We start from the raw sequence: 15,121 nt of genomic DNA, 5'->3' as shown, positions 1-15,121 counted from the left end.
AAAACCATGCCAAAACAAAAGGTCATTGATGGAAAGTACAAATATGTGTCAGGGCTACCGAACAAAGGGCGGGTCCAGTTAAAGAAGTTAGTTCAGCTAGAGATGAAGAAGGAGTTGGAAAGTGTTAGAATAGGAACATTGGGACGATGAATGGAAAGAGCAGAGTGCCGACCCCATATGAACGTGGGAAGAAGGCAAGGACAAAGAAGAAGATTGTATTTGTAAATTGCATGTATTCTATAGTCACTTTCACTGTTTTCTTGAATGAATAACATGTGACTAAGTGCATTGTCGTGAAGAAGATACATCTTTGCGCACTTTTCAGTGCCACTTTTCCTTGATGGCTTCATCCAGTTGCCTTATGAGATTACAGTAGTATGCACTAGTGACAGTGATGCCTTATTCCAGGCAATCAATTTTGATTATGCCTTCTGCATCCCAAAAAACTGATGCCATTATCTTGGCAGCTGACGTAACAACACGGGAAATTCCCAGGAAGCAGATAACAGGGATGCTTCCACGTTAGACTTTGTTTTTTCAGTCTCTGTTTAAAAAGTGATGAACCACCTTCATGGATAGCATAGTTGCTATAATCACCGTTTTCCCTACACGCGTGGAAATGACCTGAGTTGGAATCCTGTCAATGACTCAAGGAATTTTTATAGGCCTGAGACCAAAAAACTTTTTTTTGGTCTCAGGAGAGGGCAGTATGGTTTTTTCCCCTCGAAAATTTGGGGTTTTCGTCCAGCAAAAGAAAATCGACCACACAACACGTCCAATTTATAGACTTATACGGCGCAATATGGCTGAAGTTTCTGACGCGCCTAAAACCCTGATCAATAAGAACAAGTGATGAACTCACATTTCACTCACTGTAACAATCCGGGAGCAGAAACTCGTGGATATTCAAGAAACATGTTCAAGTTGGTGAAGCACATTCGTTTGCGGCTTACCTTTTGCTCCTCTGTCACCCATCGAGCACTGATCTTTTTCATAGATTTCATCAGCATTGAATCCATGCTGCCAATTGAAATGCCTACAGACTCGGCTATACAGCTAACAGTCATTCTATTGTCTTGCATCACCTAGTGATGCACGCAGAAGATATTTCCGGCAGTGGTGGATATGAAAGGTCGTCTAGAACAATCTGCATCATCGTACGACTCTCCCACGATGAAATTCTCTGTATACCACTTCATAACTGTGGAATATGCAGGACTATTATTTCCCAATGTATGTACTGTATCAGCATGAACTTCCTGTGGGGACATTCCTATACAGATTTTGTCGATTCTCAGGACCCTGGGTGTGCGAAGCCTATACTCGACAGATGTGAGCCCCCTGGGAGTATGAGGAGAACATGTAAGGTTTTAGGCGCATCAGTAGCTTAGGCCGTATTGCACCGGATATAATGTCTGAAAACTGTGTGTGTTCTGTGGTCGATTTACTGTTTTCTGGAAGAAAAAACCCCAGTTTCCAGAGGAAAACCATGATGTCCACGCCTGAGATGACTAACTCATCTATTTTGCGAAAAAGGCCCATGAACGTTCCTCGCATCATTGGCGGGATTCGAACTCAGGTCTTTTCCCCCCTGTGTTGGAGTAGGATGATTATGCCAACTGTGCTACCGCGATAAAGAAAATGGAAAATAAACATAGCTATTCTGTATTTATGGAGAAGGAATTATAATTGTTATTAAATAATTGAAAGGGTGAATTCATTTAATTAATAATTAAGTAAATAGAAAATTTTTAAGGCGGCATCGTTTTAGGTTATATCTCATATTGTGAATACCTTCACAACGAGTTGCCATGATATTGCACTACTTTGAATAAGTAACGCTTCACCTAAGGAGAAGACTAAGAAGGCTGTGTATTATGATGCTTAAGCACTTTATACATACATAGTCCAAATTTGTTCGCAGCTTGAGGCTCTAGCCCTAAATGCGCCCTAATTAAGTAAATCAAGTTACAGTTATATTAAAACATTAATTAATACATTTCATTAATTAATTTTAATAATTGTTAGATCATAAAAATAAAATAAAATGATCATAAAAATAAAATAAAATGATCATAAAAATAAAATAATTACTAAATTTATGAAGTCAGGAGGACTGTTCCCTTATTTTTTCACAGCCATCAGCATTTTAACTATTTACGAGGGGCATTTCTGTACTTAATGTACAACACTTCAAATAGAAACCCACCAAGTTTCATGCGGTTTCAATAGTGTCCCTGTTTTTTAAATTACAGGTACTGGAGTCAACAAAGTTGTGTGATAAAATCAGTCACCGTGCAGTCATCCAATATTTGTTGTTGTTGCTTTTGCTGGAGTAGAAACTAGTTTCCGGGAGAAAACCATGCTACACTCGTAAGAGACTGACTAATTCAGCCACATTGTGAAAAGGCGCATAAAAAGTTCCTGACGTCATTGATGGGACCGAACTCTTTTTCAAGTCTAGACCAAGTTTTTTTCAACCGGTGTGGGAAGGATGGTGATTATACCAACTGTGCTAACCAAAAAAATGGACTAACACCTAAGGCATGAAGATATGGTCACAGCATTTGGGAAGGGTGCTCCTTCTTATTTCATGGTTAAGAAGTGGACAGCAAAACTTAAACGAGGAAGGGAGAGCCTGGAAGATTACCCACGCTATTTGATTATCCAATCAAAATATTTATATTATACAGTACTGTACTGTATTTGTACCAGGTCCTAATAACTTTGTAGGGCGCCTGAGGTAAGCATGCCGAAATGTATCCTGGGAGAATATTTTAAAATCCAAACAAACATGGCTGGGGTAGAGCTACGTGAATGCATTATTGAATATGAAAAGAATGAAGGAGCCACTCCTCTTTTGTTAGGTAGATCTATTTTTATTATTTGTTGTTATCGTAATATTAAACTAAGCATAGTTTACTTTAACATCAGACTTTTATTTCAAAAATATGAAAAATTAATTCCTGAAATTTCCCGATACAACCTACACGAGTTAATGTGTCATTCATTACAATAATATGTCATTCATTACAATGCAGCGAATACTTGGGGCGAAAATAAATAAATAATAATAATAAATTCACTCTTCATTCTCTTCTGCTCTCCAACTAATCTTTATTCAAGAATACGCAGTTGAATGGTTTAAAAACAACTAGGTGCACCTACAAGCATTAACATAGTTGGTAAACTTTAGCTTACGGTCTACCGGTTTTTTGCTTGAATCCCTCCCGAAGTCGCGTAAAAGCCTAACCTTTTCCCAATAAACAAAAATGAAAGTCGATTAATAAAAGCATGACCCCTCTTATAATTGTTTCTCCCGTACTAATTACTACCAGGAAAAATAGTACATGTATTAAACGTATTGTCCATCAATTTGGAAAAGCTTTTTGATTCGATTTGTGCAAAACACATCAAAACTAGGTGGACTGTTTTGATAAAAACATACCTTCCCCCCCCCCAAAATAATAATAATAAATATATATGGAGCCACAAATTAATTTATAAAGCTCACATCATAAAATCATGCCTGGGCAAGATTGCAGACAATTTTGCATTTTGCCTTACAAGTCAGTGGAGACTGGAATTGTTTATGTCTGGAGACCACATCAAAATATCTACACTGAACTTCTTGAAAGAGTTCAAAGACTAATGACTTGTCTCACGAGAATATCAAAGGGACATCCATGTAGGAGAGAGAGAGAGACTATGAAGATGTGGGTAATAATTCCTACAATCTTCCTTTAAATTTATTTAAGTTACCACTTCCACAACACCAGGTTTATTCTGACAATCAATTACTCTCTGGCAATAGAAGACTTTTGCCCATCTATCCTGCATCTTCTTTCAATTGAAATTTATATCCCATTGCTGTGTTGTTTGAGGAAGAGTAAAGATGTCCTCAGCACTTAGTTTACTCCACCCATTTGAAGCTCTAGGCACTTCAATCATCGAGACATAGGCTAACCATTGCCTTATGCAATGGGATAATTACTTATTTGTCACTACCAGAAAAATTCTTGTATATCACTGACAGAACCCCATAAGCTTTCCTAGCAACCTGCTGCACTGCTCAGAGAACTTAATGTTGGGATAATCCTAAGATATTTTTCATTCTGTAATCCTTGAGTTACTACCTCCAGGTTTGGCCCAGAGTTTTTTGATTTAAAAATGTCATGTTCAGACTCCAGATTTTTAAAATTTCTCTGGCTCATAGAGTGTTAGAAAAAAATAAAATTTCCATTCTGTTTTGAGGGGAATATGTTATTTGCTTTTTTAAAATATGTATAGTATATTTTAATTACATTTAAGTATTTATTTATATATAGTATATTTAAATTACATTTGAAACATTAAATAGTATTTCAAAAAATATAATATTTAATATTTCAAATGTTTAAATGTTTTAATGTATTAAATAGTTTAATACTTTTATGATATACTGTATTTTAAAAATAAATATGGTCACTAGATCCACCTGTCACGATATTTTACAAGTGTATCTCTATTTTAAGTAAAACACGAAAGTTGTAGAATTATTTTTTTATTATAAAAAAACACATTAGGTAAGTGGATACATAAAAAAGTTGAGGCAAACTTAAAAAAGTAAATCAGGCAAGTAATTAATGATACTTATAGCATTGGTGTTCTCCAAAAAATTATATTATACATTTATTTCTATGCACCAAAATTTACCATTGTTGGCTTCTGTTTTCAACTATGGTTCTAAACTGAAAATTAGACATCTATACAAGTAAACGTGTGTTTAAGTAGCTTTTTCTAACATTTAACAGTTTAGTTTTGTAGATAGAGAGTATTCAAAAAAGTGTGTATATTCCCATGAAAAACTGTCAGGATTGCTTTCATGACCCCCCCCCCACTTCCCTTTCATCATTTCCAGATCAAAGATTTTGTAAAGTTGCAGCAATTCTACCCCAGAGGATGGTTGAGGTTGACAGTCTGTTACAATCAGAGGCAGTCCTAGGATTTTCTCTAAAGGAATTGGGGGAGCTAGAGCAGTGTTCATGAGAATCAGTAAACGTCAATTATTATGCAGCAGTTTAAAAAAATCCACGATTTTGAGATTTGGGGGGGATATACCCCCTTTAGCCCTATTTTGGATTTCCCCTGGTTACAATTTAAGGAGCCCCTGGATCAGTACTTTCTGCAGAAGAAGAGAGTATATGAGTGGATGCATGAGGCACATGATCACTGTGGCTCACCAGATTTAGCCTCCTGTGATCCCCCCCCCCAAGCTTTATCCCCCTTGAAAATTCATATTTTTAACAAGTGAGGAAATTGAGAATACTTCAAGTCTCCTTGACGCTGTAACACAGAAGGGCTTGAAGTAGTCTGAAATGCATGATTTCAAATAAATGTAAATTATTTAAATAAAACTAATATAAGTATTTGAAGTAGTTTATAATTAGACTATAATGCAAAATGAAATGTTATAGGTTAATCTCTCTGCAGTCTACAGCTAACAATTCCCCTTATAAAAATTAGAACAAAAATGTCATAGCTGCTGGAAGTACCTAATCATGCAGTAGCCTAGTTTTTGAGAAGATTGTCCTATTAAAAGATTATGTGCAGCCCACAGAGTCCCCCCCCCATTCCATTCTAAATCATAAGTAGTTTATATTTGCTGATCTACTAAAATAAGGTACCATATAGTTAAGTCATTAAGCTTTTCATTAAGTCATTTCAATTCCATATCTGCAGCAAAAAAAAAAAAAAAAAAAAAACACATCTTAACAAAGAGGAAAGTAATTAAAAAATTGACATTTATAACCAGCTATCTTGGATTACGTTGGGTATAATTGCACCAAATAATGTTGTGTGGTGGGCTATTAGTTACATCTGATGTATTTTATTTGTATTTATTTTGTAGTGTCCTTTAGCAATAGTGCTTCTGTACCTTCTAAAGCCAATAACATCAGTTTTGACTTATATGAAAGTTCCAGTACGCAAGATGGCTTACAGAGAAGGCAGACTCGAAGAATTGTGGTAAGTATAAAAAAAATTAGTAGATGGTAATAAAAAAATTACTTCAAACTAATGATATAAAATGTAGGAAACCTCTTGAGTTTTAAATTTAAAAAATCTGTTTTGAAATAAATGTTTAATGGTAGGATTATTGATTAATTTATCTGCTATCCTTCAGAGGCATCAAAACAGAATATAATCAGTGGCAAAACTACAAATCATGATCTCCAAATTTTGATCCTGCTGATCTAAAATAACCATATCTTATCAGGCCTCCTGACTTTTTGAACCCCCTCCTGCTATGACAGACCTGGCAGTATAATAGTTTCTCTACTCTACTCTACTGGCCATAACCAAGTTATAATTGGCCTCTTTCACTGTGGTTCCACATCTGCATTGTTTTCTTCCATTTTACCAGTATTTTATTTTCTATATAAAGAGAGAGAAAATACCACATAATAGGGTGTAATAATCTTTAAAACGAGACCTTCTCCATGAGACTGAGGAAATCAAACTAGTATTAACTCATTCTTGGTTTTAATTCATAGTTATTGTTATTTTTTTCCTGTTGTAAATATGTTTTATTTATAGGTAGCTTTAGAAAATAATTTGTTGTACTGACTTTTTCATTAGAATTAATTTCATTCAAATAAGACTTAAAGTACTGTACTAATAATGAGGGAGTTGTCCAGGACCTGGAAGTGTTTTTGTTATAGTGGAATTTTCATTAAAATAGTGCTTTAAACTCAATTTTATTGTAATTACTTTTTTTGATCATCAGCATAAATTAGTTTTGATGGAGATTGGCTATCAGTAATCTGTTTTGCATGTGATATAAAATGACAAAAAAGTTGTTCTCCTACAAACAAAATTTATAAGCAGTTGTATTTAACATCACTGAAGTTGTGGCGAATAGGGGAAACCCTGGAGCCCGCCAAAAAAAATAATAAAATACTTTGAATCACTGAAGTTGTAATCTAATAGTTAATAATTAGTTAAGGTGCTCATTTCTTTTTAATAGGTTGCCAAATCAGATCAAATGCAGTATGTTGGTTATAACTATGGACTACTTGCTCCTCATTTGACAAATTTAAAAAGGTAAGTTGACCTGTATTTTTCATTGTTTGCACAATTTACTTTACTATTAATATAGTTAAATATCTGAAATGTGTTGTGAAAATGTTATTGGGATACCATAACATGGTTAACATAGTATTTTGAGTTGTTTTTTTCTTTATAGCAGTGATATTTAATAGAAACTATGTTAAATATCCAGTTATGTTTATTTAATAATATTTAATATAATTTAATATTTTTTATAACATAATATATTTTTTTCCTCCCCTCTAGATATCAAGTTGGAATTTTCAACAAAAGGACAGGAAAAATGAAGCTTTGTGATACTAATTTATTTCAGTGTCGACCTCTTATACAAACTATACGTAAGAACTTTCTATTATTATTCATTTGAATGTTGAACATTTAACTTACCTGCCAACTCCTTCAATTTAGTAGGAAGTTTTTCAATAATCTGCCATATCTTCCAGTGTTTTGATGTGTTCAGTTTTCTTCTGATTTTCAGTCATTTGCATTATTTTTAAAATACACAAGTACTCTGTTTTTGTAAATTAAAGACCTGCCACATTTAACAATGTGCACAATAAAGCTAACATTAGATATATCTGGTTAACCCAAGTATAATGATCGTATAACAGTATAAGTAAACCGAAAGGACAGAATTCATGGGATACCTGGTTCCTGGGAATGCGACGCTGTCACCCCTCTTGCTAGTGGACGAACTCGCTGTTTGGCAGGTATATAAGTACACTGCATTCACGGAGACTGTAATTCGTTGTCAGTATGGATAAAAATTGTGAGTTAACTGACTTTGAAAGAGGAATGATGTTGGGTGCCTGAATTATGGGTCACTGTATTGCAGAGGTGGTACAGAAATTGCGCTATCCTTGTTCAACAGTATCAAGAGTGTATTGGGAATACGCCATTTCTGGAATAACATATCATCACGGACAGCGTTGTGGGCAGAGAAAGGTGGTGGATGAACATGGCCGTCAACATCTGTCTCATATGTATTTACATTACATGAAAAAATATATATGGATATCATATGTCATGTATTTTTGACAGGTATAATTACATACCTGTATAACATCTACTACTTGTAGATGTTATACAAGTAGTAAAGGGATTTTTTACTACCTGTATAACATTGAATATCACCTGTTGTTCACTGAATGTGCAGTGATTTTTTTTTTTTTTTTTTTGTTTCTTTTGTTTCTAGTACTGTGAAGGAAACATAATAAAAGCATGTTTATTTAAAGGTGATATAAAAAAAGTACATGAAGAAAATGACAGACCCGTTTGAATTCTAAAGAGGTCAAATTATTGGTGCATGTTTAGCAAGGCATTGATGATTAAAATTGCTGATTTGTTTAATGTATCCAGAGCAACTGTATTGAAATTGGTATCTGCATTCACCAAATATGGAAGATCAAAATGTTATAGGACAAATTTTGGCAGAAAATCAAAACTGACTGAAAGAGACTGCCAGACACTGAAAAGGATAATCACCCAAGAACATAAAACTACTGTCTCAAAAATAACTGCAGAACTAATGTGTCTCAACAATCCAGTTTCTAGCAAAACAGTTCAGCAAAAACTTTATTAAGCTGAAATTTATGGCAAAGCCTCTGTTGCCAAGCCACTCATTACTTGATGGTAATGCTAGAAAGAGGATGTAGTGGTGTAAGGAGCACAAACACTGGACATGTGATGATTGGAAATATGTCATATTTTCAGACAAATCATCATTCACACCTTTTCCAACTATTAGGGAGAGTTTACGTTTGCCAAATGCCAAAGGAAGCAAATCATCCTGATTGTCTTGTGTCAACCGCCAAACATGGAGGAGGATTGACACTCATTTGGGCCTCAATATCTTAATATTCTTTAGGTCCTGTCATCACCCTGAATGGGCAAATTACTGGCATTGATTACCTTGACAGTCTGAGTGACCATGTTCATTCCATGGTACAGACATTGTTTCCCACAAACGATGCCATGTTTCAAGGTGATAACACAGCTAAATGTGTTCAGCCTTGGTTTAACAACATGAAACTGAGGTTCCCATGGCCTGCACAATCACCAGACTTAAATGTTATTGGACCACTGTGAGCATATTTGAAGAGGAGAGTTAGAAGCAGATTTCCTCCATCACCAAGAAGCTTGAAATGTTTTTTCTTAAAAAATAGTTCAGCGTTCTTCTTGGCAGTTTAAGATTTATTTGACTCTATTCCATGTAATACATGCTGTTTTAGAAGCAAAGGGTGGCCCAACAGCATATTAATGGTATTTCCATTATTTTGTCCACTTCTTGTATTTTTTTTTGTAATAAATTTAATTTCTAATATAAATACTTTTTTTTTTTTCTGTGTGTAGCATTAACATCTCAAGTAGAGTTTAGTGCACCATCATAGCTAGTTATCAAGTATTCTGTTCTGTGATTGTGTATTGTAATTGTGTTTATTGTTAAAAGAAGGTTGTTAGTTTAAATATGCAAGTGCTTAATTTTTAAAAAAATTTGTTTGTGAAAGAAGGTTAAATTACTTACAATTTATTGAGCAGTGTGACCACACTACGGTAGTCAATTTATTTGTATAAGTTGTCACGTGCAATCTGAAGCATTCTGGCTAAAGATATAGCTCTATATTAAAAGTCTTCTGTTTTTTGATTTCTAAAAGGTGGCAGGAATGATTTAGAAATTTTTAAATGTTGCATTTAACAGTTAGAACTTTTTTTTTTTTTATTACTGACTAGTACAGATTGAAAATTTTAACACTTGCTGCTTTGATAATTTTTTTTTGTTTGTCTCCGAGATAATTAAACTCAGGCTAGAGCAGGGCTTGACAAATCTAGTTGCCATTGGTGACTAAGATGTGTGGCCTGGCAACTAGTATTTTATAGGTCAGTCTTGCAGCTGCTAAATTGAACTGTGGTTCCTTCTGGGTTAAATTTAAACTTAGGCCACACATCTTAGTCATCGGTGGCAACTAGGCAATTGGATTTGTCAAGCCCTGCTCTAGCCTGAGTTCAATTAAATCAGAACCAAAAAAAAATTTTATCAAAGCAACAAGTGTGTTAGAATTTGCAATCCTGTACTAGTCAGTAATTACAAAGAAAAAATATTCTAACTGTTAAATCAAGCTAACTCCCCACATAGTCCTTCCCTATGTGGGTTCTTCATTTTATGATTTCTGTGCTTTGTATTTTTTGTGGGTTGGGACAACTTTCGACAAAGGTACAGTAAGATGGACTCATAAGAACACTAAACTGTTGATAGCATTCATACATTTGCATTTCATCAAGGTAAAAATAAATAAATATTCAAAGGTTGTTCATTCATGAAAACGCATTGATTATCTTATGAAATTAACACTAATAAGTAAAGTAAACACTAGTATCTTCACCCTGTCATGTGACACATGGAGGAGTTTTTTTGCCTAATGACTGTTCCAGAAGACCATTGATACTTTCTGTACTTGGTAACTGGGTTGTCTCAGGTGGCACCTAGATTCTCAACAAATTTGTGAGGCCTGGGCTGCAAATTGGTAACATTTCTCACCTTGGTAGAGAGGAAAATATTTTAATTGGTAAAAAAGGACACTTCTTTGCATTACACTTGTTTATTTTGGAATTTAACTGAACATTGATGATGAAATCATACATTTCAGTATAATTCTCTGTACCTTCTTCATTGACTAACAGTTTGAATATTTATAATGAATGTATATGTCTACATTGTAGCAACAGTCTTACCCATGCTGGAATCAAGGAATATAAACAAATTTTTTTTTGTTTTTAGTCTTTTGAACAGATGCATGTGGGATATTCCTAGTAAATTGTTTATATTTTTGATTCCAGTATGGGTGAAACTGTTCACATTTCTGTTAAAGAATTTAAATACAGCAAAACTTTAATCTGACAACATTGGACTTAACTCTTGCTAGATTTTTGAAATCTCATGATGTATGTTTACTGGCAATAAAGTGCATAGATCACTAGCTACTGCATAAAGATTATGTTATGTTCTGATGGAACAGCAATGTAATATTGCCACTTTAGTACAATGGTTATAACTTGTCTCCCTCACTTTCAGAAACTGAGCATTACTCCTTAAGCCCAAGTTTAACAAATATTGTCATCATAGTAGGTTTATTGATACAATTAATCATATTAATAATAATAATAATAATATGAGTGTATAAATATAACCATGGAAAACTCTCTGGTGCCTCCGTAGCCAGGTGGGAAGGAGCAGCAGTGCGTAGCACACGCTTCTTGATTAGACTGGGGTTTGAGCCTGTCACCACCAAATACGGAGGATGTGGAAAGATCAGGGAATGACCACCGTATATTCCGGAGTAATATGGCCGTAGTTGCTAATGCTCCTAAAAACCAAATAACAACGTGGAAAACTCTGCCATAACTTCCCAAAGTAGCAAGTTTCCAAATGCCAGTCAAATTTGTGTTATACCTCCTTGATTAAGTTTTACATTGATTACCTTGATTACAATACAAAAGTTATCTTTCATTGCTTTATAATACTCACAAGTGACAACTGTTGTTATTCAGCTGTCTGTAATATAAACTTTTAAAGTGATAGTTTTTTTTTTAAAGTGAGTAGTTTTTTCAGAGCAGTTATGCCATGAAAACTTTTCCATGGTTGCTGCTTCAGCAGCTAGGCAAGAGCATTTCCCGAGGTGGGTAATACATTAAATTGCTAAGCTAACAATAAAAAGGGCATGTATGTAGCTCACAAAGACATTTCTGACATTTAAATTCTAAAAAAATATATATTAATAATAATAATAATAAACATTTTCCAAGTTTATATAATGTACCCGTTGAGTAACAGTAGTGTTGAATTAGGAGCAACTGATGAGCAACATACATCACAGAGTTTCACCTCAAGAAACACACTACTCCTTGAAGTTAGAGCAGTTTTGTGTGTGGCCATGTATATTACAATTATATACATGGTGGCCATAATTTCAAGTATCTCTATTCAGAGCTCTCTCTCTCTAGCTCTAAGTAATTAATGGAATGCCACCAAAATTAGTAAGTAAACTATTCAAAGCATGAGGAGAAGGATCCCGTGAAAAAAAAAATAGTTCCGAAATCTGCCGATAGGGGACAATATGGTGCTGTATAAGAGGAAAGACATGACAAAGTACCAACAAATAACTAAGACAAACTTTAATGAAACTAGAAATTTTTATTTGTGCTCTTTGCAAAAAAACAGCAAGAAACTGAATTGCACTAAAGTTTTAAATCCAAACTAAAAAATAAGACACCTAAGAGAGCAGAAAATTTGCATAAATCTGAATTAATTTAATTTCCCAGCAGCAGAGAGATATAAAGGCACAACACGAACATTGCAAGCATATTTTGTAAGTTTACTGTTAACAATGCGTCTCACTCTGCCTGATCCTGCTTTAATTGCGAAGTTCTTCTACGTTAATGGATGCAATGCAGCAGGCGTTCTGCGCAAATTTAGACACTGTAAGAACTTACATCAAGGTCCTTTATCAGCTGCGGCAGTTAAAAGGATGATTAACATTTTTGAGGAAACTGGGTCCTTTGTTGTTTAAGCCTTGAAGAGGAAGGAAGCCTGTTTCACCTCAGGTAGCAGCAATTTGCAATGGAGGAAGTTGCAGTGGCTATCGTTGACTGATCCATGGATACAGCTGCTGGAACTAGTAGCAGCGCGCGGGAGTAGCGAGGCAACTGGATGTCCCATGTTCCACTCTGTGGAAAATACTTCGGAAACTAATCCGCTATTATCCATACAAGATCAGTCGTCAGCAGCAGCTGTAAAGAGATGATCCCGACAAACGAATGGCATTTGCTCTAACACTTTTGGCCAGAATGGAAGTGGATGATGCCTGGCCATGGAACTTTGGGGAGATGAGGCCCATTTTTATCTCAATGGGACTGTCAACACTCAAACTGCCAGATATGGGCTTTAGAAGCACTGCATTGCTATTCAGCAAATCCCAGCCGAAAATCACCATCTGGTGTGGTGTGACTTCAAATTTCATCCTACGGCCATTCTTTTTTAAGGAATTGCACCCAGCAGGAGCAGCCACCTGTTCCATTACGGCACAAAGATATCATCACATGCTGAGCAGTTTCATTATTCCTCAACTGCAGCAAAGAGGATGCCTGGATGAGACAATTTTAATGCAAGATGGGGCTCCTCCTCATATCACACAACCAGTACAGCAGCTTCAGCATCACTTTACTGCAGAAAGAGTCATTAGTTTCCCATTGCATGGTCATCACATTCACCTGACTTTACACCATGTGATTTTTGGCTGTGGGGTCACCTCAAGGCCCATGTCTATCAAAGAAGTGTCCCTAACCTGGCTGTCTTAAAGGACAATGTAATACAGCAAGTGCAGAACATTACTCCAGAGATGTTGCTTTCTGCAGTCGAGCACACTGTGCATTGAATGCAATTTCTGGTCCAGAACAATGGTAATCACATCGAAAACCAACTCTACCATCAGCAACATCATCAACCATTGGGAGTAAACTATGAGTGAGTTTGGACCTGTGAAATCATTTCCTCTGGCAGTTCAGTTCATTTTCTATCTGTTTTTTTGCAAAGAGCACAAATAAAAATTTGTAATTTCATTAAGGTTTGTCTTAGTTATTTATTTGTTGGTATAGTCGTGTCTTTTCTATTGTACAGCTCCATATTATCTCCTATCGGCAGATTTTGGGACTTTTTTTTTTTTTTTTCCCACAGGATCTTTCTCCCCATGCCTTGAATGTATCCCTATTCAGAGCTCTCTGTAGAGCTACAGAGAGCTCTGAATAGGGATACTTTAATTATGGCCACCCTGTACATCCTTGCACTCTTAATTATAATAAAGAATATATAAAAATGAATTAATTTAAAATATAAATCGTAATTTATAATAGCAAAAGCAACATCACTTGGTCATTTTTTGTAAAATTTTCAGACAGTTTCAGGTTTATGAGAACACCGAATACAAACTTTCATTGTATTCTAATTGTTAATCACTAGGTAGGTACATGGGTTCATACAGAAACATGAGATTTCACTTTTATTGTTCAGTTAAATTCCAAAATAAACTAGTTTAATTAACACGAAGAATGGTCCTTTTTACCAATGTTTAATGCCTGTTTTAAAATATGCCATTTTGTGACTATTTTTTGTCTCAAGTAAAAAATCAGTCACTGCACTGCGCTGCACACATCCAGTTTACAAATAGTTATTACATTATATATGAATAAGTTATAGTCATTCTTTTTAGCTTAGACTGTATCATCTTGCACTTCACTATACCCTCATATGAGACATTTTTGCTTGGAGTATTTTATTTTCAGAATGAAACAGTATAGATGTTGTATCTGTTCATTGTTATGTTCTGTTTACCACTGGATAAATTCCTTCTATATATTAACCATTCAGGAGTATGTCCTTAGATTTATGTTTTTATGTATGGATTCTGAGGGACAAGTATGCAGATCTACACTTTGAGGACTGCTTTACTGTTAAAGTTTTCCACTAGTGTACAAATTGGCTGTAAATTTTTGCAGTATGTTGCCATCTCTTATGTGTTTCCCACTAATTGTAGAAACAGTTTATAATAGATAGAAATGCTAAAATAGCTTTGAAAAATCAAAAGAGGAAATTACACCTGTGGACTTCAGTTCCAATTCAAGCTTACAAAGTTGAAATTGAAGAAAGATTTTCTCTGTGATTCAGCTCCAGAAATGAAAAAAATCAAATCAAATGATAGCTGTACAAGATATTATTGCATCAAAAAAGTAATACCGAGTTTAGTTTTATGATTTTTTTCAATTCTAATTTGATTTTTGACAATTTTACTGTAGTATTAGACAATAAAATAAAAATAAGAGCAAATTAATATTTTAAAACATTTATTTTAAAGTATTAATTTATATTAACATTAGTTATTAATATTAAGATGAATGCTGAAGGAGTATGTGCTAAGGAGATATTTATTCTATATTTCTTTGCTTATAATAGGTTTTATGATTATAGCAAATATGTGGCAAATAT

General features: G+C 34.7%; 1 protein-coding gene across 1 annotated transcript in view; it reads left to right on the top strand.

Moving 5' to 3' along the window:
• The first annotated feature begins 2,781 nt into the window (after positions 1-2,781).
• Positions 2,782-15,121, top strand: part of LOC150086179 (DNA-directed RNA polymerase I subunit RPA49-like) — a 34,689-nt gene continuing 22,349 nt past the window's right edge. Inside the window, exons 1-4 of the mRNA XM_090374819.1 lie at positions 2,782-2,867; positions 5,891-6,006; positions 7,007-7,083; positions 7,336-7,427. Coding sequence (XP_090230945.1) covers positions 2,795-2,867; positions 5,891-6,006; positions 7,007-7,083; positions 7,336-7,427 — 358 coding nt within the window. The 5' untranslated portion in view covers positions 2,782-2,794. The remainder of the gene's footprint in view (positions 2,868-5,890; positions 6,007-7,006; positions 7,084-7,335; positions 7,428-15,121) is intronic.

The sequence above is a fragment of the Mastigoproctus giganteus genome, chromosome 5 (genome assembly GCF_048544385.1).
Source record: "Mastigoproctus giganteus isolate SK-2022 chromosome 5, ASM4854438v1, whole genome shotgun sequence".
NCBI lineage: Eukaryota > Metazoa > Arthropoda > Arachnida > Uropygi > Thelyphonidae > Mastigoproctus > Mastigoproctus giganteus.
Note: the sequence above shows the minus strand (reverse complement) of the source record. Positions and strands in the feature narration are given on the sequence as shown.